The 21,720-nt window shown below is 49.3% G+C and overlaps 1 protein-coding gene across 11 annotated transcripts; it reads left to right on the top strand.

The window, feature by feature from the left end:
- The first annotated feature begins 2,508 nt into the window (after positions 1 to 2,508).
- Positions 2,509 to 21,236, top strand: HDAC6 (histone deacetylase 6). Of its 11 annotated transcripts, XM_081126668.1 has the most exons (30): positions 3,054 to 3,211; positions 3,688 to 3,832; positions 3,917 to 4,045; positions 4,175 to 4,263; positions 6,015 to 6,099; positions 6,190 to 6,230; positions 6,956 to 7,052; positions 7,198 to 7,295; positions 8,280 to 8,384; positions 8,499 to 8,567; positions 12,499 to 12,625; positions 12,738 to 12,803; positions 12,899 to 12,958; positions 13,037 to 13,126; positions 13,431 to 13,537; positions 13,626 to 13,693; positions 13,935 to 14,103; positions 14,192 to 14,320; positions 14,477 to 14,645; positions 14,943 to 15,076; positions 15,573 to 15,641; positions 15,754 to 15,946; positions 17,393 to 17,542; positions 19,138 to 19,312; positions 19,428 to 19,744; positions 19,820 to 19,894; positions 19,982 to 20,092; positions 20,224 to 20,370; positions 20,467 to 20,595; positions 20,806 to 21,236. In XM_081126668.1, the coding sequence occupies exons 2-30, from the start codon at positions 3,740 to 3,742 to the stop codon at positions 20,872 to 20,874; spliced, it is 3,360 nt and encodes a 1,119-aa protein (XP_080982794.1). In that variant the 5' UTR covers positions 3,054 to 3,211; positions 3,688 to 3,739; the 3' UTR covers positions 20,875 to 21,236. The 11 variants fall into 11 exon arrangements, with proteins under 11 accessions (XP_080982789.1, XP_080982785.1, XP_080982787.1 ...); XM_081126663.1 differs by lacking the exon at positions 3,054 to 3,211 and adding an exon at positions 2,509 to 2,640 and having other exon boundaries at positions 19,428 to 19,894; XM_081126659.1 differs by lacking the exon at positions 3,054 to 3,211 and adding an exon at positions 2,729 to 2,808 and having other exon boundaries at positions 19,428 to 19,894.
- The last annotated feature ends 484 nt before the right edge of the window (positions 21,237 to 21,720 follow it).

Genomic DNA, 21,720 nt, shown 5'->3' with positions numbered 1-21,720 from the left:
ACTCCAAGGACTCAGAGGAGAGCAGAGCCACAAAATGGAAGTTGCCTGGGTCCATGAATAAACCAATAGTAAATATTCACATTGGATTTTGTATGAGCAAGAAATAAACATTTATTTGTTAAGTCCCTGAGAGTCTGGGTTTGTTTGTTAGAACAGCTAGCCTAATTTAGCTCAAGTAATAATAACCTTTTGACTGAATCTGGATATGAATATCTGATCTTACCATCTATATGAACACAGTTCTGAACCTGTACTGGGCCTGAACTGGACCACCTGATCTTTTTGTAGGAACCTGTCATAATGCAGTCTAAGAAGACACATTCTGAACTTTTATGGGAACCCCCAGTCTGGAGCTCTCTAAAAATAAGTGTCTTGTCCTGTATAGAAACCCCTGCTTGGCCTGGCCAGCGTGGCTCAGTGATTGAGTATCGACCTATGATCCAGGAGATCCTGGTTCAATTCCTGGTCAGGGCACATGCCTGGGTTGCGGGCTTGATCCCCAGTGGGGGGCATGCAGGAAGCAGCTAATCAATGACTCTCTCATCATTGATGTTTCTCTCTCTCTCTCCCTCTCCCTTTCTCTGTCTCCGAAATCAATTTTAAAAAAAGAAAGAAAAGAAACCCCTGCTTGGTTCAGTGGAAAAACAACACTATAGAAACTATAGGAATCCCTATCCTCACTCTGTACAGGAACATTCGCTTGACACAGTAGAAAAACACCAGAAGTGACTGGACCCTGTCCATGAATCCATCCTCACACCTCACACAAAAGAAATACTTCTCTTCAGGAAGCATGGAACTTCTGCACTTATCCTGTAAAAGGAAACCAAAGACACACTCTACTTCAGGAATCAGCAAACATCAGGCCAAAGCCAGACTGCAGCCAGTTTTTACATTTTTAAAGGGAAAGAAAGAAAGAATAATATACCAGAGACTATGGTGGCCTACGAAGCCTAAAATATTTACTCTCTTGTCCTTCATAGAAAAAGTTTGCCAACCTCTGCTCTCTTCTGACTATACAGAAAAATGGGCCTTGACCCTTACAAGACTCCCTACTCTATTACTTTGCAGACATCACAACCCCAGAATGTTCCTCAGTGTATCATTGTGTTTTCTTTGGTGTATATGGAGGTTTAAAGGTCTTAGGGCTGTGACTCTCTTCCACTGAAACAAAAGACTTGTTCAGGCAGGAGAAGAGTGGAAGGGAAGAGAAGGCTGAAACTAGGCTTTTCAAGAGGGTCAGAGGGCCTGGCTAGTGGGTGGTGGGGCTGTCAATCTGTTTGTTAGTCAGCGAAGCTGAACCCCAGACCGCTTATCTTTCCGGCCCCAGCCTACAGCCCAGTAGGAAATGGTGAAGAATGAGAAAGGGAGATTAGGAGGACAAACCCACCTCCTGTGGGGCTATTTAGACTTGGAGTGGGAGGGAATTGTCCCCCTTCCCCACTCCCACCCCATTCACAAGGGGGCAACTCCCCCTTACCCCAGGCACACACTTGGAAGCAGAGGTTACTCAGTGGAGGCTGACAGGGAAAGCTGCCATTCAAGAAAAACTCCCCTCCTGGAGTCCATTCTGGCCCTGGGCATTATTTTATCACAATTTTCCAGACGAGGAAACTGAAGCACGGAGATGTTCAGTAACTTGCCCAAGGTCACATGGCTAAGTCATGTAACCTCAGTTTCCTTATCTGCAAAGCAGCCTTAATATTGGGAACTACCTCACAGAACTGTGGCTTACAACAACGCTTGACACATAATGCTTGCTATCATTACAATTATTTTCCCCTATTAAGACGCCTTCCGCCCCACCATCCATTTCCGCAGCAGAGTATTAGTAAAACTTGGTGAGTGCCTCCCATGTACCACCTTGTATAGAGCAAGAGCAGAGGGGACTTTTTAGACACTTTGCCAATCCAATATGGAGTCTGCGTCAGCCATGACAGTTGTGTCAAGTGGCAATATGACCAAGACTGAGGTGATGGGGTGTAATGGAATGCCCTTGGGATGGGGCCGCAAAACTGCAAGTCTTAACTCTCTGATAAGGACTCCATCTGGACACCGATATGAGTGGGACCACCGCCCATTGCGGGCTATAAGAACTCAAAACTTCGACTGGTCCATGCACCAGCTTGGCTGTACCACACGGGTCACGCTAAGAACCCAGCAGGACTTCCGCTCCCCCAGAGGTGTACAGCTACTGTAGCTGCCTTGTCTTAAGACCAACGTGCGCCTCTCTATTCCCGGAGGCCGCCAGTCTTTGGGGCTTCGTCAGGCTTGCTCTGCTGCTCTATTGCTTAAGCTCCCCCTTTCTGCGTGTAACCTATTGGGTTATTTATTGGGGAAGTCTCGTGTGAGTGATTCCCTCTAGGGATGCTCCCTTGCTCAAGACACCTTTGTGAAAATTAACTCAGAAAATTACCACGTTTAGCGTCATAACCACTCCCACTCGGGCTGTCACCAGCCATCTTCCAGTTTCAACTCGGCTCCAGCCCGCTCGCGTTACGTCATCACCGCGCGCAGCGCGGGAAAGCCGCGGGAAGGATAGAAGACGCCTTTTCCTAACTCCCTCGTTTGCTTGCTTGCTTGCTTGCTCTCTTGAGTCACCGCAAGGCACAGTTGTCGTGGGTTCGGAGGGCTCCTAAGGTGACTGGACAAGGACGGAGGGACAAAGGCTGGGGCAGCCGGGACAAAAGCGGCGGCGGTTGGGGGAGGGGCGAGCTTCAGCCTGAGCGCCGTCGAGAACCGAGGGCGTGCACTTCGCACTTGCGCAGCACGATCCGCGCCGCGTAATGACGTACAAACCGGCCGTTGGTGAGCTCGAAGGAGGTGTATCTCTCACACAGAGCGCGGCCCTGTGGCAAGATCCCCGGTGTGGGCGGGATCTGGGCGGTCAGTAGAGAGAACCGGCCCAATGAAAAAGCGGGCTTTAGGCACCCGCAGCCCCGCACAGGTCGCGTGGAATTGAGGGTGCTAGCCCTGGGCGGAGTTTGAGAAAAGAGTCCCGCGGCGCCTAGTGAGTGGAGCTGAAGGGATTGGTTGGCGTCGACAGAGGGGGCGGGGGTTGGCGGGAGGTGGCTCGAAACTGGCTGAAGGGGTTTGGGAAAACGTCAGGGGTAGGGTTTGGGCCGGGGGTGGGGTTTGGTGGAGGGAAAGGGCCGTCCCTGAGGAGCGGTGCTTGTTGAAACGTTAGGGGCAGAATCTGGCCTAGTGGAAGGTGCGGGTTGGTGGATAAGGGGTGGAGTTAAATGGATCGTTAAGGGTGGAGTCGGGCCGGGGCTGGGGCCGGGGCTGGCTGAGTGAAAGGGTGGGTGATTATCCCGGGAGATTGGGTGGAAAGGGCCAGGGTGGAAAGGGCCAGTCTGTGAAGAGGTGGGGTCCGGGCGAGGCTGAGAGGAAGGAATGGATCTGGGAAAGAGCGGAAGGGGCGGTGATTTGTTGGAAAGATCAGGCCTTAGAATGGACTGAGTCTGGGGGGGTTAATTGCTCTTTGCTAGGGCAAAACTTTGAAGGAATAGTGTTAAAGGGGCGGAGTTTAGTGGAATGGGCGGGGCCAGGTGGAATGGACACCTCAGTGGAGGGAGAGAGCCTTGAGAGGGAGTTTTAGAAGGCAGTGGGAGATAGGATGGCATAACAGGTGAGGCCTGGGAAGAGGCTAGGATGTGGGTCCTCAGGGCACCCTATCCCCTTCAGTCACCTCCTCCACACCCCCAAGAACCACGTCAGGGGTGAAGTCTCCCCGATCATGACCTCCACCGGCCAGGATTCCACCACAACCAGGCAGCGAAGGAGTAGACACAACCTCGACACACACCCCCAGGACTCCAGCATCGTCTCGGTGAGGCCCCAGACAAGTCCTGATGAGGGGGAAGGGGAGCAGTGGGCCGTGCAATGGACTCTGATCTTTCTCTCTGTTGGGCAGAAGTCAGGTGCTAAGAAGGGTACGGGACTACGCTCCAGCCCCAAACTAGCAGAGGTAAAGAAGAAAGGCAGAATGAAGAAGCTCAGCCAAGCAGCAGAGCAAGACCTGATCGAGGGGCTGCAAGGGCTGGTGAGAGAGGCCTGGCCATAATTTAGCCTCCTGTGACAAAACCCTGAGGTTCTCCATCCTGCACAGTATGGGATGTTACCTCTAACAGGCCCTAAATGGATCAGTGTCTCCTATTTTTCCCACCTGCAGGATCTGAACGTTGAGGCCAGGACACTGTCTGGTACTGGCTTGGTGTTTGATGAGCAGCTAAATGATTTCCACTGCCTCTGGGATGACAGGTGAGGCTGACTCCTCCAGCTGTCCCAAACCACACAAATATGCATACTTAGAGCCATTAGCAAGAACAAATCCTTTCTTGCACTAGCCTAGAGACTGGAAGCAGATGACAGGTAGGGCTCAGGCTTGAAAGGGTTCTTTTCATTTAGCCAGCAAACATTTATTGAGTGCCTACTGTGTGCCAGGAGTTGGTGATACAAATGTGTTGGACAAGACAGACAGACAGGGTCCTTTCTCAAGTAGCTGATAGATGAGTAGGAGAGCAGATCATGAAACAGCCAACAACACTGTGAAGTGTTTAATATAGGAAGACTTAAGACCAGGGGCTTCAAGAGTGTTTAATAGAGGACCCTAGACTAGCATCCAGGTTCCCAGAAGGTGTCCTTGAAGAAGGGACATTTGTGTTGACACGGAAGAATTACACCTCCCATTTCCTCACACATTTGTAATCCCTCAGCAAATTCTTTTGGCTCTGTGTTCTAAATATATTCAATATTTGACCTCTCCTCACTGCCTTCACTGCCACCACCATCATCACTCACCTAAACTTGCAGAGGCCCCCTCACCTATTCCGTTTCCACTCTCACCCCTGCTGTCTTTGACACAGCAGCCTAAAAAATACGTATGAGTTGACGTTTTCTTTCTTAAAATCTTTCAAGAGCAGACCATTACCCTCAGGTAAAGTTCAAATTCTTCATTTTGCCCTCTTAGGTTCCACGTGATCTGGCTCCACATCACCTTGGTGACCTTCTCAGCCAGTCCTCTTCCTCATTCGTTTCATTTCACTCACACTGCTGTTCTTCCAACATGCCTGGCACTCTCTCATCTCAGGTCTTTGCCCTGGCTGATCCCTCTTCCAGAGATTAGTTTCCACCTTCTCCCAGTTAACATTCACATCTCAAGGAGGCTTTCTCAGAGAGGGCGATGCCTGGCCACTCCCCTCCCCCATACACTTGATCTTTGAGATCTTCCTAGCCCATGTCATTGTTTGCTCATTATGCTTATGTGTTTATCAGTTCAGTGTCTATCTCCCCATCCCAGTGGAAGACTCAGAATGGCAAAAGACTTCAGGGATGTGGTAGTAGACAAAACAAACAAACCTCTGTCTTTGTGGAGATTATAATTTTGAGGAGGGGAAAACAGACAGTAAACAAGCAAAAAGTAAATGATACAATGTGTTAGAAACAGAAGTGCTGTGGAGAAACACTGAAGTGGGAGGGAGAGTAGCAGAAAGAACAGTGGAGGGAGCTCTTCAGTTTTGAATAGGATGGTTAGGGAAGGCCTCGCTGATATTTGAACAGGCATCTAAGGAGGTGAGGAAGTGAGCCATGAAGATATCTGGGAGCAGAGTGTATAGGCAGGGGGGAAAGCTAGCTGAAAAGTACTTGGCTTGATGAGATGGGAGTCATGAGAAGGTTTTGAATTTAGGTGGGACATGATCTGATTTGGATTTTAACCAGTGTTTGACTACTGTGCAAAGAAAGGGCTGTTGGGGGAGTGAGGGCAGAAGTAGGAGCTGACAGCAGTAGCCCAGGTGGGAGATTATGTTAGCAGCAGTGGCGGTAATGAGGAGAGGGGCAGGCTCTGGATATATTGTGAGAATGGAGCCAACAGGTATTGAGGTGACTTTGAAGCTTCTGGTGTGAGCAGCTGTGCAAGAGTGGATGGAGACGAGTGCAGGACCAGATGTGCTGCTCACGAGTGTCCCTGTATATATCTATGTGTGTATTTGACTATACCTCTATCAATCCAGCTTCCCTGAAGGCCCTGAGCGGCTCCATGCCATCAAGGAGCAGCTGATCCAGGAAGGCCTTCTGGACCGCTGTGTGTCCTTTCAGGTGAGTTCCCAGGCCTTGGGTGGACGGCAGGAGCTGGCAGCACCTAGGTGTGGCCAGCACCTTAGCCCTTTGTTTCTTGTATCTCCTCAGGCCCGGTTTGCTGAAAAGGAGGAGCTGATGTTGGTTCACAGGTGAAGTCCTGGTAACCTTGTAGGGATGAGGTGGAGGTTACCCTGGGCCCACCAGGGCAGACTAGATGCTTTGGGAAGGAAGGTCATAGGCTCTGTGGCCTTGGGCAAGTTGCTGAGCCTCTCTGAATCTCAGTATCATTGCTGATAACTGGGGGACTAGTAAATACAAGTTCCTCAGGAGGGTTTGATATATGTTGGGTGCTTAGAATGGTGCCTGACATCATCAGCCTGATGAGCTATTGTTCTTATTACAGTGTGGTGTGTAAACAGCTTATGGATGTGTGGACAAATTGACCAGGGGGCTCCACAGAGGGAATGTAGGAACCCAGAGTAAGGGGCCTGGTGTGCTGTAGCCCAAGGAAAGTAGCTTGACGGGGTATCTGAGCTGCTTTTTAAGAGGAGAAAAGTGAGTCAGACGAAGAGGGGGCCTGAGAGAAGGGAGGTACAGACATCTGGAACATTCTAGACTAAAGGCCTGGCAGTAGGATTTGGTGTGGCTAAAGCAGAAGGCAAGGGATGTTACTGGAAATGAGGCAGGCTAGGGAAGAAGCGGGGAATGTGGCCTGTATCTCATCTGTTCCCCTAGATAGATAATTGAGGAGGTCTGACTTGTCCAAGGGTCTGGTGCATGGAGAGCTTAGCTGGGGAGGGTACAGGGCCCTGGCTCAGGGCCAAGGAGGAAGGCAGGCCCTTGAATCTAATCCCTCCCCCGTCTGTGTCCTCAGCCTAGAATACATAGATCTGATGGAGACGACCCAATACATGAATGAGGGAGAACTCCGCATCCTAGCAGACACCTATGACTCAGTTTATCTGCATCCGGTATGGATGAGAACTGTGAGGGCAGAGGGTGATAGCAATCCTGGGGATGCCCATCCCCACACCTACCCCACCCTGGGGGAAGCAGCTGAGTGGACAGGGCTGCTCTCTTCCTCACTCCCTCTCTGGCTCCCCACTGTCTCTGCAGAATTCATACACCTGTGCCTGCCTGGCCTCAGGCTCTGTCCTCAGGCTGGTGGATGCAGTCCTGGGGGCCGAGATCCGGAATGGCATGGCCATCGTCAGGTAGGAACTGCCAGCATTTGGCTTTCTACATTTAAAAAAATTTCTTCCCTCAAATGTAAAATGTATTGATAATGGGTAGTGTATGGGTAATGCGTAGTGTATTTACGTGCTTAAGATACAAAAGGGTGTACAAGAAAAAGTCTCCCTCTCACCCCCATCCCCCAGACACCTGTTTCCTCTCCTGGAGGTAGTCACTGTAACCAGTAACTCATGTGTCCTCCAGAAATAGTCTGTGCCTATTCATGGAGTAAATACCATATTTCACTGATTCTAAGATGCATATCTTTCATATTGGTAATATCTTGAAATTCACATGCATCTCATAAACAATGACATCTCAGAATTCAGTTGGCAGCATTTTCTGCTTTGTTGTTGGCATGTAAAATCCCAGCACATCTTATCATTGTTGGCATCCTAGAACTGATGAAATGCGGAAGATAGAGCCTTTCTCCTCCCTCCCCTATTTTAGGGGAGCACTCCAGCATTCAAGATACTCCCTTCCATACCATGCATTTTCCACTTATACATCTCGGAAAGCTTTTCTCTTACAGTGTGTAGCTTAGACCAATGTAGAACGCCATTGTGCAAGTGTACAGTAAGTTAACCAGCTCCCTACTGTTGGACATTTTGGTTCTCCCCAGTCATTTACTGTTTCCAAAAAATGCTGCAGCAAATAATGTTGTCCATTTATAAACATGTTATTTTACCCATTTTGTTATATAGGCTGTGGGCTAAGTCCCCAGGAGCAAAATGACTGGGTGTGAGGGTGTATGCATTGATGATTTTAAGGAACATTATCAAGTTCCTTCAAAGAGAGAGCAGTAAAACTGGGGGTGAGAGTCTGAGGGCCCTAGTTACTCAGTTCCTGGCAGATTGACAGGCATCAGCACTGGGGGAGTTGGTGGTCCAGGATTAGAGAGCAAGGGAGAGTCCATCTCTGCAGAGGAAGAAACCTCAGTCTGTGGCTTTCCCTATCCTGCCCAGGCCTCCTGGACACCACGCCCAGCACAGTCTTATGGATGGATATTGCATGTTCAACCATGTGGCCGTGGCTGCTCGCTATGCTCAACAGAAGCATGGCATTCAGAGGTCAGCAGCAAACATCAGGGCAGGTGTGCTGGGGGTGGCATAGCCTGGTCTGGGCACTTCCCCCAGATGCACCTGGATTCTCTTATACAGTTCCCTCCTCTCTTCTGCTCACAGGGTCCTTATTGTGGATTGGGATGTGCACCATGGTCAAGGAACACAGTTTACCTTTGACCAGGACCCCAGGTATGCCCCCAAGAGCCACCCCAGATGTTAGACTTCCAGCCACCCCCCACCCTTAGAAGCTCAGCCAGAAGGGGCCCAAGAGGGAAGGGAAGGCATTCACATTACATTCATTGGGCCTGCCTTAGGACCAGATTCTGTGCTGCTCTCTGCCTGTCTGTTCTCTTAATTTCACTCTGAGGCAAGGACTGTTGAGTTCCCCATTTTACAGATGGGGGAACTGAGGCTCAGAGATTATAAAGTCACACAGAAAAGAATGGGAAGAGATGAGACTTGTGCCCACAAATATTTGGAGATCTTGTTTACCAATTTACCCTGGAGCTAGAGTGAACCTCAAATTACTACTTTATTTTTTTTCTAATTATGATTACTACAAATTATTTACTTAAATAAGCCTGGCCGGTGCAGCTCAGCGGTTGAGCATCAACCTGTGACCCAGGAGATTACGATTCGATTCCCGGTCAGGGCACATGCCTAGTTTGCAGGCTTGATCCCTGGTGGGGGGCATGCAGGAGGCAGCCGATCAATGACTCTTTCATCAATGATGTTTCTACCTCTCTCTCCCTTTACTTTCCTCTCTCTGAAATCAATAAAGATATATATATATATATTTTTTTTTTTTTAATTAAATAAGCCCTGGCTAGTGTGACTCAGTTGGTTGAAGCATCATTCCATGCACCAAAGGGTTGTGGGTTCTGTTCCTGGTCAGGGCACATACCCAGGTTGCAGGTTCCATCCCTGGTCAGGGTGTGTGTGGGAGGCAGCAAATCGATGTTTCTCTCTCAAATCAGTGTTTCTCTCACCCTCTCTCTCCGTCTCTCTAAATAAATTAAAAATTTTTTAAAAATACAGAAATGTCTATAGCAGTGAATCTCCTGTAATTCCCATCACCTCAAAAATAACTGTTGATAGTTTAGGTTATATCCTTACAGAATTTTTCCTATAGATGTATGAATATTCATTGTCATTATTATTAACACACTGCCTAAAGGGGTAATCCTCTACATGGCCTGTGGCATCTTGTTTTTTGCGCTTAACAGCATGTGGTAGACACTGCTCCATGTTAGTACCTCTAAAAAGTACCTCCTTCTTTGTAAGGGCTGTATCGCATTCCATTGTATTGCTGTACCTCTGGTCATTTAGCTCCTGAACATTTAAGTTGCTTTCCAGTTTTTGCTATTACAGACAGTTCTACAGTGAATAGTTGGGTAAATATATAATTTTACACTTCTCTAAGTATATATAGAGGGTGAATTTCCAATCATGGATTACTGGGTCAAAGAGTTGGCATACTTTAAAGTCTGGAATCTACTTCCAGATTTTCCTCCAGAAAGGGCACCAGCTTACCCTTCCAGCAGAAAGTGATTGAGCTAGTCCTTCTCAGTAGGGGACACTATTAAGTAATTGTTGTTTACCCACTCTTCTATGGAACACACTGTATAGAATCCACTTCCTCACGTAGATCCTGAGATCCCATGGCCCATTATCTAATCTAGGTTGGCTGTTCTCTAGACATTGCTTTATTATTTTCTAGCACTCAGTGTTGCTGACAGATGTCTGGTGCCTGTCGGATTTTCATTTCTTTCTGAGTAATCTTGTTTATATCCATGCCCTGCAAACTCCTTGCTCCCAATCTCTATCTCTGTTAACTCCAACAGCAGAGTTTTGGGGTGGAGACAAGTTAGACAGTCCTAAAAAGACTCTTATGAAGACAAGGAAAACAGGAAAATTAAAGCTAAGTAGTTAAAAGAAAGAAGTAAATTTAGTGAATGGGCCGTTCAGTGAGCTGGTTATTCAGGACTGATTTTGTGTGCAGTGACTTGGAACTGTGATTTCTCCAGAAGGAAACCCCAGGTCATCCCCTTGGCCCCTGGAGCCTCAGAGTACTTTCCAGGGATTTGTCGAAGCCTTTTATTGTTTGAATCCTTTCTCCCATTCTGTCTTTCTGGGTGGATACTTGTTTAACATTCCTTTAGTGTCTTTTGACTGGGATGGTGGGAGAGTGGGGAGGTAAACCTATGCTATCAGTGCATCATTCCTTCACTGGAAGTCAATCGAACTTATTTCATTTAATTAATGAATTTTATTTTATTTATTTTTTTAAGTATGTCTTTATTGATTTCAGAGAGAGGAAGGGAGAGGGAGAGAGAGAGAGATAGAAACATTAATGATGAGAGAGTCATTGATTGGCTGCCTCCTGCATACTCACTGCTGGGGATCGAGCCTGCAACCTGAGCATGTGCCCTGACCAGAAATTGAACCTCCATCTCCTGGATCGTAGGTCGATGCTCAACCACTGAACCATACCACCCGGGCAATGAATTTTATTTAATTAATTTATCTATTTATATTAACTTTTATTTATTGATTTTAGAGAGGGAGAGGAAGGGAGAGAGAAGGATGGGGAGGGAAAGAGAGACATTGATTTGTTGTTCCACTTATTTATGTATTCATTGGTTGATTCTTTTTTTAAAATTTTTTATTTCTTGACTTTTAGAGAGAGAGGGAAAGGGGAAGAGAGAGAAATGTTGATTTATTATTCCACTTATGTATGCATTTATTGGTTGATTTTTGTATGTGCCCTGACAGGATCGAACCCTCAACCTTGGCATATCAGAATGATGCTCTAGCCAACCAAGCTACCCGGCCAGGGCCAGTTGAACTTATTTTAAAATCTCCTTCTGTTTGCTTTATAAGCTTAGTTTCCTGGGTGTTAGTTCTGTTGATTCTGGTGGCTCTCTTGTGGGGTTGGCTTTCTTCAAATCTTTTCTTTAGTTATTTCTTCCCCCTGATGATAATCGTTATGCTCTGTTGTGTATTTCTCTTTCTTTAATGACTAACTTAGTAAAAAAAAAACAACAAGTTTAGAACTGATATTTATCTATCAATTATAAAACAACAACCAGTCATTCCCTACCTACTCAATATCAGAGCTTTCACATGATTTTCATTCCTTAATCCCAGGTTATTTTTCTTCAATTTCATAAACCTTTTTGTATCAATTTTATTAAATTTTACAACTACATTATTAACACTTATTAAAATGGGCCTGTCAAGTTTGTGTAGATTCATTGCTTACTACTATTTCATGCATGTCCCTATAAAAGGGAAAAAAGCTACCTTAAATCTGTCCTGGAACAAGGCAGGGAACAATGAACCAATGGATGGATATATGACAGATTATTCATTTGGATTGCCTCAACCTGGATTAAGCCCTCCCACAGCCGCCTGCTGGGCTTTCAGGACCATCGTGTTTTTCAATATCTGTTCTGTGTGTCAATCCCTCTGAGTGCTCTGTTTCTCACCTATACAATAAAAGAAGTACTAGAGGTGTCCTGTGAGGTATTGGGAAGAAGGAATTATCCCCTCACTAGCCTCATGGAGACCCAGCCAGCACCCCCACTCTAGCTCCACACGCAGAACCAACTCCTAACCCTAACTTCCAAGTCTCCCACTTTATTCAGGAGAAACACTAAGCTCCCCAACCTGGCCTGATGCTCTTGGCAGCCTTACCTAGCTCCCACCAACTTAAAACCCCATGTCCCCTCTGGGCCTCCAAAAGTCACAGGATTTGTCCTGCTTACCACCTTGGTCACAGGCAGGCAGATGGGTGGGTGGGCATGACCTAGAGTTCCCATGGAGTCAGAAGCTCTCAGGGGCTGAGATAGATCCACTAGCTCTCAGGGTTTCAGAGCTAGACCTGTGGGTGGGCATTGAGGGGGCAGCAATATTTGCTAAGGGAGGAGTTCCAGTAAGAGATGAAATGAATGAGTGAGGTAATGGGTAAATAAATGGAAGAATGAATGAATGCATGAATTTAAGGGGAAAATAATGAGAGAATGAATGAGTGGTTGAACCAATTGTAGCTGTGCGTTCGGGGTGTCTGGTGGATTGACTCCTCAATCTCCCAATCTCTTTTTTTCTCTGCCCCCAGTGTGCTCTATTTTTCCATCCACCGCTATGAGCAGGGTAGGTTCTGGCCCCACCTGAAGGCTTCTGACTGGTCCACCACAGGTTTTGGGCAAGGCCAGGGATACACCATCAATGTGCCTTGGAACCAGGTCAGTGTCTGCCCACCCATTGCCCCCAGAGTGAGGCTCACCCCTGTCCTTCAGTGGTTCGAGGCAGAGGGCAGAATGTCCCTATCTCACCATTGTGTGCCTCTGTCTGCAGGTGGGGATGCAAGATGCTGACTACATTGCCGCTTTCTTGCAAGTCCTGCTGCCAGTCGCCCTTGAGGTCCTGGGAGTCTGGGATGATTTGGGGCAGGGGTGACTTTGAGGGGTGGGCCATGAGGAAAGGTGGCCTCATGTAGTCCTTTCCCCCCCCCTCAGTTCCAGCCCCAGCTGGTCCTGGTGGCCGCTGGATTTGATGCCCTCCAAGGGGACCCCAAGGTAAGTCAGGCTTTCTGGAATGGCAGGTAGGCAGAAAGCGGCTTCATGGAGACAGGCTGACCCTCCATGTTCCCCCAGGGTGAGATGGCCGCTACTCCGGCAGGGTTCGCCCAGCTAACCCACTTGCTCATGGGACTAGCAGGCGGCAGGCTGATCCTTTCTCTGGAGGTAAGTGATTCACTTCACCTCAGCCTGTGAATCCTAGAGGACTTAAGAACAAAGCTTTCAAGTCCAGCAGGAGTTCCTGTCCCAGCATTTCTACTCCCTAACTGGATAACCTCACCTAAGTCACTGAACTCCCTTGTATAACACTAGTAATAATCATCATAACACTGGTTAGTGAGCGAAATGAAGTCACCCTCTAAATTTCTTGTTGCTTGACATGTAGTCAGCACCCTAATGGTAGTATTACTACTACTCTTCCCTGGTAACATCTGGTTCTTTCCTAACCCCCCTCACCCTATTCTCCTAGGGTGGCTATAACCTTCGCTCCCTGGCTGAGGGAGTCAGTGCCTCGCTCCACACCCTTCTGGGTGACCCTTGCCCCATGCTGGAGTCCCCCGGTGCCCCCTGCAGGAGGTGAGCCCAGGTGGTGAAGGGGAAAGTGGGACCCTTACTGCCCACCTTGGTGCCATTTGATCACACTTTCCCCTGCCCTGCCTTCCAGTGCCCAGTCATCACTGTCGTGCACTCTGGAAGCCCTGGAGCCCTTCTGGGAGATCCTTGTGAGATCAGGTAGGAAGCACCAAGTGGGTTTAGTGGGGAGTCAGGGATGGAATGAGCCATGGGGGAAGACTGTCTTCTAGAATCCACTCTGATTTTCCTGGGCTGTCTTAGTGGGAGACTGTCAGGCCCTCTCTCTCACTGTGCCTGGTTTCAGGCCTCCCACTCCTTTTTCCATTTGGGTAAACTGAATTCCTGAGTATTACAGTAATCCAAGGTGGGGGAGTAGGGTGAGTGTGGCTTCCTCTTGCAGGTGACTCCCTGGAGGAGGATAATGTGGAGGGGGACAACAACGAGGAAGAGGAAGAGGAGGGACCATGGCCACCCCCTGCGCTCCCAATCCTGATGTGGCCAGTGTTGCAGGCTCGCACAGGGCTAGTCTATGACCAACAGATGATGGATCACTACAACTTGTGGGACAAGTATGCAATTGGAGAACTGGGCTAAGTGGGCGGGGGTCTTTCCCCCTCCTCAAGCACTAAGCCCTGCCTCTGTGCCCCCACCTCCCAGCCTTCACCCGGAGGTGCCCCAGCGTGTCTCACGGATCATGTGCCGTCTGGAGGAGCTTGGCCTTGCTGGACGCTGTCTCATCCTGCCCACACGTCCTGCCACAGACGCTGAGCTGCTCACCTGCCACAGGTGAGACCCTTATGCCTGGGGGTGGGATGGGGCCTCAGTGCACACTTGCCTCGTGGGGGCTAGAGCCTGGGTGTGAATTGCTGCTGGGAGTCAGAGAGGGGCAATGGAGAGGACAGAACCACCTGACTATCCCCAGTGCCCCCTCTGTGCCTCCAGTGCTGAGTACGTGGCTCGTCTACGGGCTACGGAGAAAATGAAAACCCGGGAGCTATACCGTGAGAGTGCCAACTTTGACTCCATCTACATCTGCCCCAGCACCTTTGCCTGTGCACAGCTGGCCACTGGTGCCACATGCTGCCTTGTAGAGGCTGTGCTGGCAGGAGAGGTATGGCTACTTTGGGGTGGGGCTCTGACTCAGAGAGGCGGGCCTGGGGGATGGAGAAAGGCTACTCTGAGAAAGTTGGGCAGGGCCTGAGGAAAGGGGGCTGAGGAGGAGACCCCTGCTCACCAGAGACCTTGCTCACTAGGAAGTGCAGCCATGGGGGTGGGGCTGTGCGGCTGGGCTCCCCTGGCAGCTGGTAGTGGAAGGGTGGGAGAGAGGGAAGAAGAGAAGCAAGGGGACAAGGAGAAAGAAAGCAGTGAGGGCAGTGGTTTGATCTTGGCTCTCTGCTCCTCCCCCCAGGTTTTGAATGGTGTTGCCCTAGTACGTCCTCCAGGACACCATGCAGAGCAGGATGCTGCTTGTGGTTTCTGCTTTTTCAATTCTGTGGCTGTGGCTGCTCGCCATGCCCAGTCCATCAGTGGGCATGCACTGCGGTGAGGGCTCCCCAGGCCCCCCAGCTCAGTGCTTACTCAGTAGGCCCCATGGTCCAGTCCCCAGGACTTACCCAGATAAATTCAAGGGTCCAGTAGCCTAGTACTTCCCAGAAAAGGACTGAGGATCTAGCTTCTCATTGCTTACTTGGATAAGACCCCAAGACTGTGGTACCCAGGTGCTATGAAACAGAATCCAGGGTCCCTTCCCAGCATTTCTGGCCCCTGATGATTATCCCAATAGAACCCAGGGTCCAAGCCCCCAGTGCTTACCCACACAGGGCCTAGGGTCTGCCCTTGAGTGCTTGTTCAGGACCTAGCCTTCGCTGTAATCCTTACTTTGATAGGACCCACAAACTTGCCACCCAACACTGTCTCTAGGGACCCAGTATCCAGCCACCCACAGTATATGCCCCTGTAGACAGGCCCCAGGGGTCTAGCCCCTGCCTTCTCCCAGGGGGCCAGTGTCCTGGGTAACTGACAAGCTATCCGTCCCCAGGATCCTGATTGTGGACTGGGATGTCCATCATGGAAATGGAACTCAGCACATATTTGAGGAGGACCCCAGGTGAGGAGCTGGGGCAGGGAGTAGAGTGCAGCCAGGGAGGTGGGTCGGCCATGCTTCAGGGGTGCCAGGCTGCTAACCAGGCATGGCCCCCTCCCCACCCTGTCTCTGGCAGTGTGCTGTACATTTCCCTGCACCGCTATGATTATGGCACCTTCTTTCCCATGGGGGATGAGGGTGCCAGCAACCAGGTGGGCCGGGCCATGGGCACGGGCTTCACTGTCAACGTGGCCTGGAATGGGCCTCGCATGGGTGACTCCGAGTACCTGGCTGCCTGGCATCGTCTGGTGCTTCCCATTGCCTATGAGGTACGCTTCAGGATGTATGCAGTACAGCTGGGTGGGTAGCTGGGAGGGAAGCAGACATGTGTCTGACTTCTGGGTGGTCCTGTGAGACAAACACCAACGAGGAGGGGGGAGTGATTGTGATGGCCTTTGCGTATGTGACTGCCTTCTCTGTGTGCAACTTTGAGGGACTTCTGGGTGTGCTGGTGTGGTCTTTGTATTCCTAGCTGTGTGTGTCCTATGTGTACACCATCACCAGTGCCTGTCTGTATGTGACGGTGGCCCCATGTGACTGCTGTGTGGAACTGCGTGTGCAAGGTGGGGAGGAGTTTGAGTGTGTGAGACTGCACAGGTGGCTATTTCTACCACCATTTCTCTGTGTGATGGGCGCTCTTTCTGTGACAGCTGGTGTATGACTTTCTGCATGTGGAAGGCTGTGTGATAGTCATCTTTCTGTTTGCTATGGCTGTTTGTGTGTGTCTCTCTCTGACTGGAGATGGCATGTATATATTTGCCTGATTCTGCATGAGTGGCTGTAGGTGACCACCTTCTCCATATGTAAACTGTGTGTGTCTGTGGCAGATTGTATGTGTGTGACTAACTCAGAAAGCAGATAAAAGCGTCATCTCTGACCTCTGCAGATGTCCATGTTCAGATGTGTATGTGTGTCTGATGATGCACGATGGCTGTGACTACCTTCTCTGTGTGTGTAACTGTGAAATTGTATGTGTGACTGTGTGTGTAAGTGACCACTTGTGGGTGCAACAGTGTGTGTGTGACTGTTGTGACTATATAGTGATGGCACATGTATGATTGTCCCTTGCAGGGGTGACTGTGGATTACTATTTCCTCTGTGAGAAACTGTGCATGGCTAGTACAAAGTGTAGTCCGGTCTGTATGGGACTGTCTGTGTGCAGGTGTGTGACTATATGTGACCACTTTCTGTGTGTGGCACTTGAATTGTCATTTTCTGTGATGAAAGTATGTGTGTACCTCTCTTTGGCACTGTATGTATAAAACCTTGTGTCTTGTGCATGTGTGTCATATGTTTGACCCAGGGAAGGGAACATGTAACTCTTGATCTCATCCTTGGGCATGTGTGTGAGGACATATCTCTGTCTCTCTGTGTCTTATGTCACCATCTCTTGATGGCTGAGTCTCCACATTTCAGAACTCTGCCTCATGTCTGTCCATTGCTAGTGTTTTGTGTCTCTAAATCTGTGTCTGATGTGTCCATGACTCTCCATCCTTCTCCATGTCTCTCTGTTTTGTGTGTCTATATCTTCTCCTTCCTGGTTTCAGGGTTTTGGTCTTGTGTCTCCCAGCCTCCAAGTCCCATGTCTCCATCTCTCTGACTTGCATCTTCATGTCTTCATTTGTCCTCGTCTTAGTGTCTCTGGGTCTACCTCACCTACTATACACCCAAGCCCCCACCCTCATGCCCATGCATTTCTTCTCTCCCTGCCTCAGTTTAACCCAGAACTGGTGCTGGTCTCAGCTGGCTTTGATGCAGCATGGGGGGACCCGCTGGGAGGCTGCCAGCTGTCACCTGAGGGCTATGCTCACCTCACTCACCTGCTGATGGGCCTTGCCAATGGCCGCATTATCCTAATCCTAGAGGTAACTCTTGGTCCCTCTACCACTGTGGGAGGTGGTTTGGAAGACTTGGAGTCCTGCCTTTCCTGCTAGCTGGCTGCAACACTGGGGGCGATCTCCTTTGAGTGTCCCCACCTGGAATTGTTGGCACATACTGGGCATTAATAATAACACCAGCATTATCAACTTTCATTGAGCACTCACTATGTGCAAGGCACTCTTCTGACATTTTACATGTATTATTAATTCACTGACAAAGCAGCCTTCTGAGATGGAGTCCACTGACCTCATCATTTTCCTCTCTCAGGATCAGGGAAACTGAGGCACAGAGAGATATAATGACTAACCAGAGGCCGCACATTTAATAATGGCAAAGCTAGGGCTTGAATCCAAGCAGCCTGACTCCAGAGTCTATCCTTTTTACCGCTACTTAACCGCCTCTATCAAGTTCCTGAGACAGAGTAAATTCACTGACCTTTTGTAAATTATTCAGTGTCCCTACCCCCTGAGCCTAGTTTCCTCATCTGTAAGATGGGGCTGGCTAATCATGGAAGAGTGCCTCACATATGATAAGCACTGTAGAAGTGCTGTAGCTTCTGATTATTATGAACTGTTCATACAATAGTTTGAACAGCAGTCTTATGTGTTTGTTTTCACTACTTTACAGATGAGAACAGTAAGTCACAGAGATTAATTGGCTAGGAAAAAGTCTCACAGTGTGCCCAGACTGCTTGTGGCAGGGCAGGGTGATGGTTAAGAATATGGACTCTTTACCCAGCCAGTGTGGCTCAGTGGTTGAGTGTCAACCCATGTACCTGGAGGTCATAGTTCAATTCCCAGTCAGGGCCCAGGCCCAGGTTGTGGGCTCGATCCCCAGTATGGGGTGTGCAGGAGGCAGCCAGTTGATAATTCTCTCTCATCATTGATATTTCTCTTTCTCCTTCTCCCTTCCTCTCTCTAAAATAAATAAGAAAACTTTTTTTTAAAAAAGGGATATGGACTCTTTCATCAGATAGCACAGGTTCTGAGCCCAGAGCTGCCTCTTCCCAGATGTTAGGATCTCAGACAAGTTATCTAACCACTCTGAGCCTGTTTCTTTATCTGTAATAAGAGCAGAGACTAGGTTTCCTATAGAGTATGAGAAAAAGGGGTTCCCATACCAGGTCAGGATAGGGGTTCATGTGGAGAGAAAAAACAGTTGTTCCTGTACTAGGTTTGGGTGCAACCAGGGGTTCCTATACTGTGAAGACACATTCCTACACAGACTGAGCATGTGTGGTTTGAGGATTGAGTTAATGTGCATAAGGTCCTTAGAACAGGGCCTAGCATACAGCAAGCACTTAATGAACAACAGCTTTTATTGATGTTATTGTTATGAGTATTATTGTTATTGTGGTTATCATTATCTTGCATTTTACATCACAATTTATCCCCCTCAACAACCACCTTACACAATGGGTGCTACCCATCTGACAGATGTGGGTTCTATTCACTTGTCCCCAGTTGCCACCCTCCAGACTTGCAGGGCCTGAAGGCGGGATTGGAAAGCAGGAAATCTTGCCTCCCAAATTCTCTGAGGACACTCCATCATACCTTTCACTCTCTTTTTCCTTAAAAAGGGTGGCTATAACCTGACATCCATCTCAGAGTCCATGGCTGCCTGTACCCGCACCCTCCTTGGGGACCCGCCACCACTGCTGACCCTGTCTCGGCCTCCACTATTAGGGGCCCTGGAATCAATCACTGAGACCATCCAAGTCCATCGCAGATACTGGCGCAGCTTGCGGACCACAAGTGAGTGGGCATGGGGAATTGGGGAAAATGGATGGGGGGCTCGGGGGAGGGCAGGTATTAGAGGCAAGAGAGGGGATAGCACCCATACTCAAGGATCTCCCTCTCCTGGTTCCAGAGATTGAAGACAAGGAGGGACCCTTCAGTTCTAAGTCAGTCGCCAAGGAGGCACCCCAACCAGCCAATCCTGGGTCAGCTGAGAAGCTGACCACACTAGAAGAGAGCATTCTGGATGCAGGCATAGGGAAGGCCACATCAGCATCGTCTGTGCAAGAGTCCACTCCAGCCCAAACTAAGTCAGAGACAGCTATGGTAGAGCTCACTCAGGACCAGTCCTCAGAGCCAGCTAGTGGTGAAACTACGCTGAACCATACCAACTCAGAGGCAGCCACAGGGGGAGCCATGCTGGACCAGACCACTTCAGAGGAGGCTGTGGTAGGAACTGAGTTGGTCCAAACCCCTCAAGCCTCATACACTGATAACCAGACTCCTTCAGCCTCACCTTTGCAGGGAGCCACACCCCAGATATCCCTCAGTACGATGATTGGGAATCTCAGGACCTTGGAACTAGACAATAAGGCTCAGGTAAGGCCCACCACCACACCCAGGTAGGGGGAAAAGGGGGGCAACCATCGGGACTCTGAGATACATGTCTTGCCTCTGTGTATCCAGGAGGCCCCTGAATCTGAGATCCCAGAAGAGGAGAGGCTATTGGGAGAGGCAGCTGGAGGTCAGGACAAGGAGGATTCAGCACCAATGCAGGCCTTTGGGGACATTGACCAGGTGAGCTCAGGGAGTGGATGGAACTGTGGCTTCCTTCTTTTACCCACTTGTGCCTCCAGGTAGGATCATGTGATGCAGGAACATATAAATGGGGAGATGTATCCCTAGCTTACTCAGTTTCACCCACCCAGGCCATGTTTTATGCCGTGACACCACTGCTCTGGTGTCCCCATTTGGTGGCAGTATGCCCCCTTCCTGAAGCAGGCCTGGATGTGACCCAACCTTGTCAGGACTGTGGAGCAGTCCAGGAGAACTGGGCGTGTCTGTCTTGCTATGAGGTATGCAGCAGAGAAAGGGGATGGGGCTGAGGTTGTCCCAGGAGCAAATCATAGGTGGGTGCTGATCTCTGCCCAACATTCACTCCCTAACCTCAGGTCTACTGCAGTCGTTACATCAATGCCCATATGATCCGGCACCATGAAAGTTCAGGACATCCGCTGGTCCTCAGCTACGTTGACCTGTCTACCTGGTGTTATCCATGTCAGGCCTATGTTCACCACCAGGTGAGCCCTAGGCAGGATCCCCTAATATGCGCACTCACTCCCCCCCCCCCTCCACATACCTTCTGTAATTGGATAAGGGGAAAGTGGAGGCCCTTCTGCATGTGGGATAGTCCAGGAGCCAGGTTGGGTGAGGGCTGGAGTGGGGGCAGCCTCCTGGCTGAGGTGGAAGGGTCCGCACTCTCCTTTACGTACCCTTTCTTGCCCCCTCAGGTTCTCCTAGGTGTGAAGAACGTCGCCCACCACAACAAGTTTGGGGAAGACATGCCCCACTCACACTAACTCCCAGAACGTGCTCCTCTTCTCTACCTTCTGAGACCCAAGATAGACCAGCCTTGGTTCATTCCAGCCTGAACCTTGGATGAGGGGCAGCTTTATTCCATCCTTCCTGAAAACCCGTTACAACTCCCCAAGGGTGCTGATTTAAGTTTAAATACCTGTAAGAAGACTATGATGATTAATTGTAGCTCTCCCCCTGCCCACTGCCTGCTCCAGGGACTCCATCTACTCTTCCCTAGAAAGAGGGACAGCTCAGTGTCCTCAAGAGGGGGCCAATATCAAGAAGATGATACTTTGGAGGGAGGGGGGATCAACTGGCAGGTATGGTAGAGTTGCATATGTAATAAAGTACAAGCTGTTACAAACCTGGAGAAAGCCTTTTAATCTTGAGTGGGAGAAGAACCCCACACTCCTGGCCAACAGAGCTGATGAGTATAGCAGAAATGACGGCATGGGTCTTTGTCAGGTAAACCCCATGCCCAACCAACACCCAAAAAGCCAACTGGAAATAGAGCAAACAGCTTGACTGGCTCTACTATGGATTAAATGGGGGAATCTGTGAGAAAATGAGTGCCTTAGAAAAAGGAGCCTCACAACCAGTCCCAGCTACACCCTGGGCTGAGAAGGCAAGGAAACTATCAGGAAGTGTCCTCACCAGGCCTCAGTCTCTCCCATCTGTCTTTTTGTCTTGATTTGAGCAAGGGGGATGTCCAGGTTTAAAATACTTAAATTTAGTAGCCATGAGTAGCTTCTTGAGGGAAGGTGTGCCTACTGTGGACCAAGGGCGGGGGAACTGGAGGATAATTTCGGGGTTTTATTTCTCCCACGTGAGAATGAATTTGGCAACTC

The sequence above is a fragment of the Miniopterus schreibersii genome (assembly GCF_964146895.1).
Source record: "Miniopterus schreibersii genome assembly, chromosome: X".
NCBI lineage: Eukaryota > Metazoa > Chordata > Mammalia > Chiroptera > Miniopteridae > Miniopterus > Miniopterus schreibersii.
Note: the sequence above shows the minus strand (reverse complement) of the source record. Positions and strands in the feature narration are given on the sequence as shown.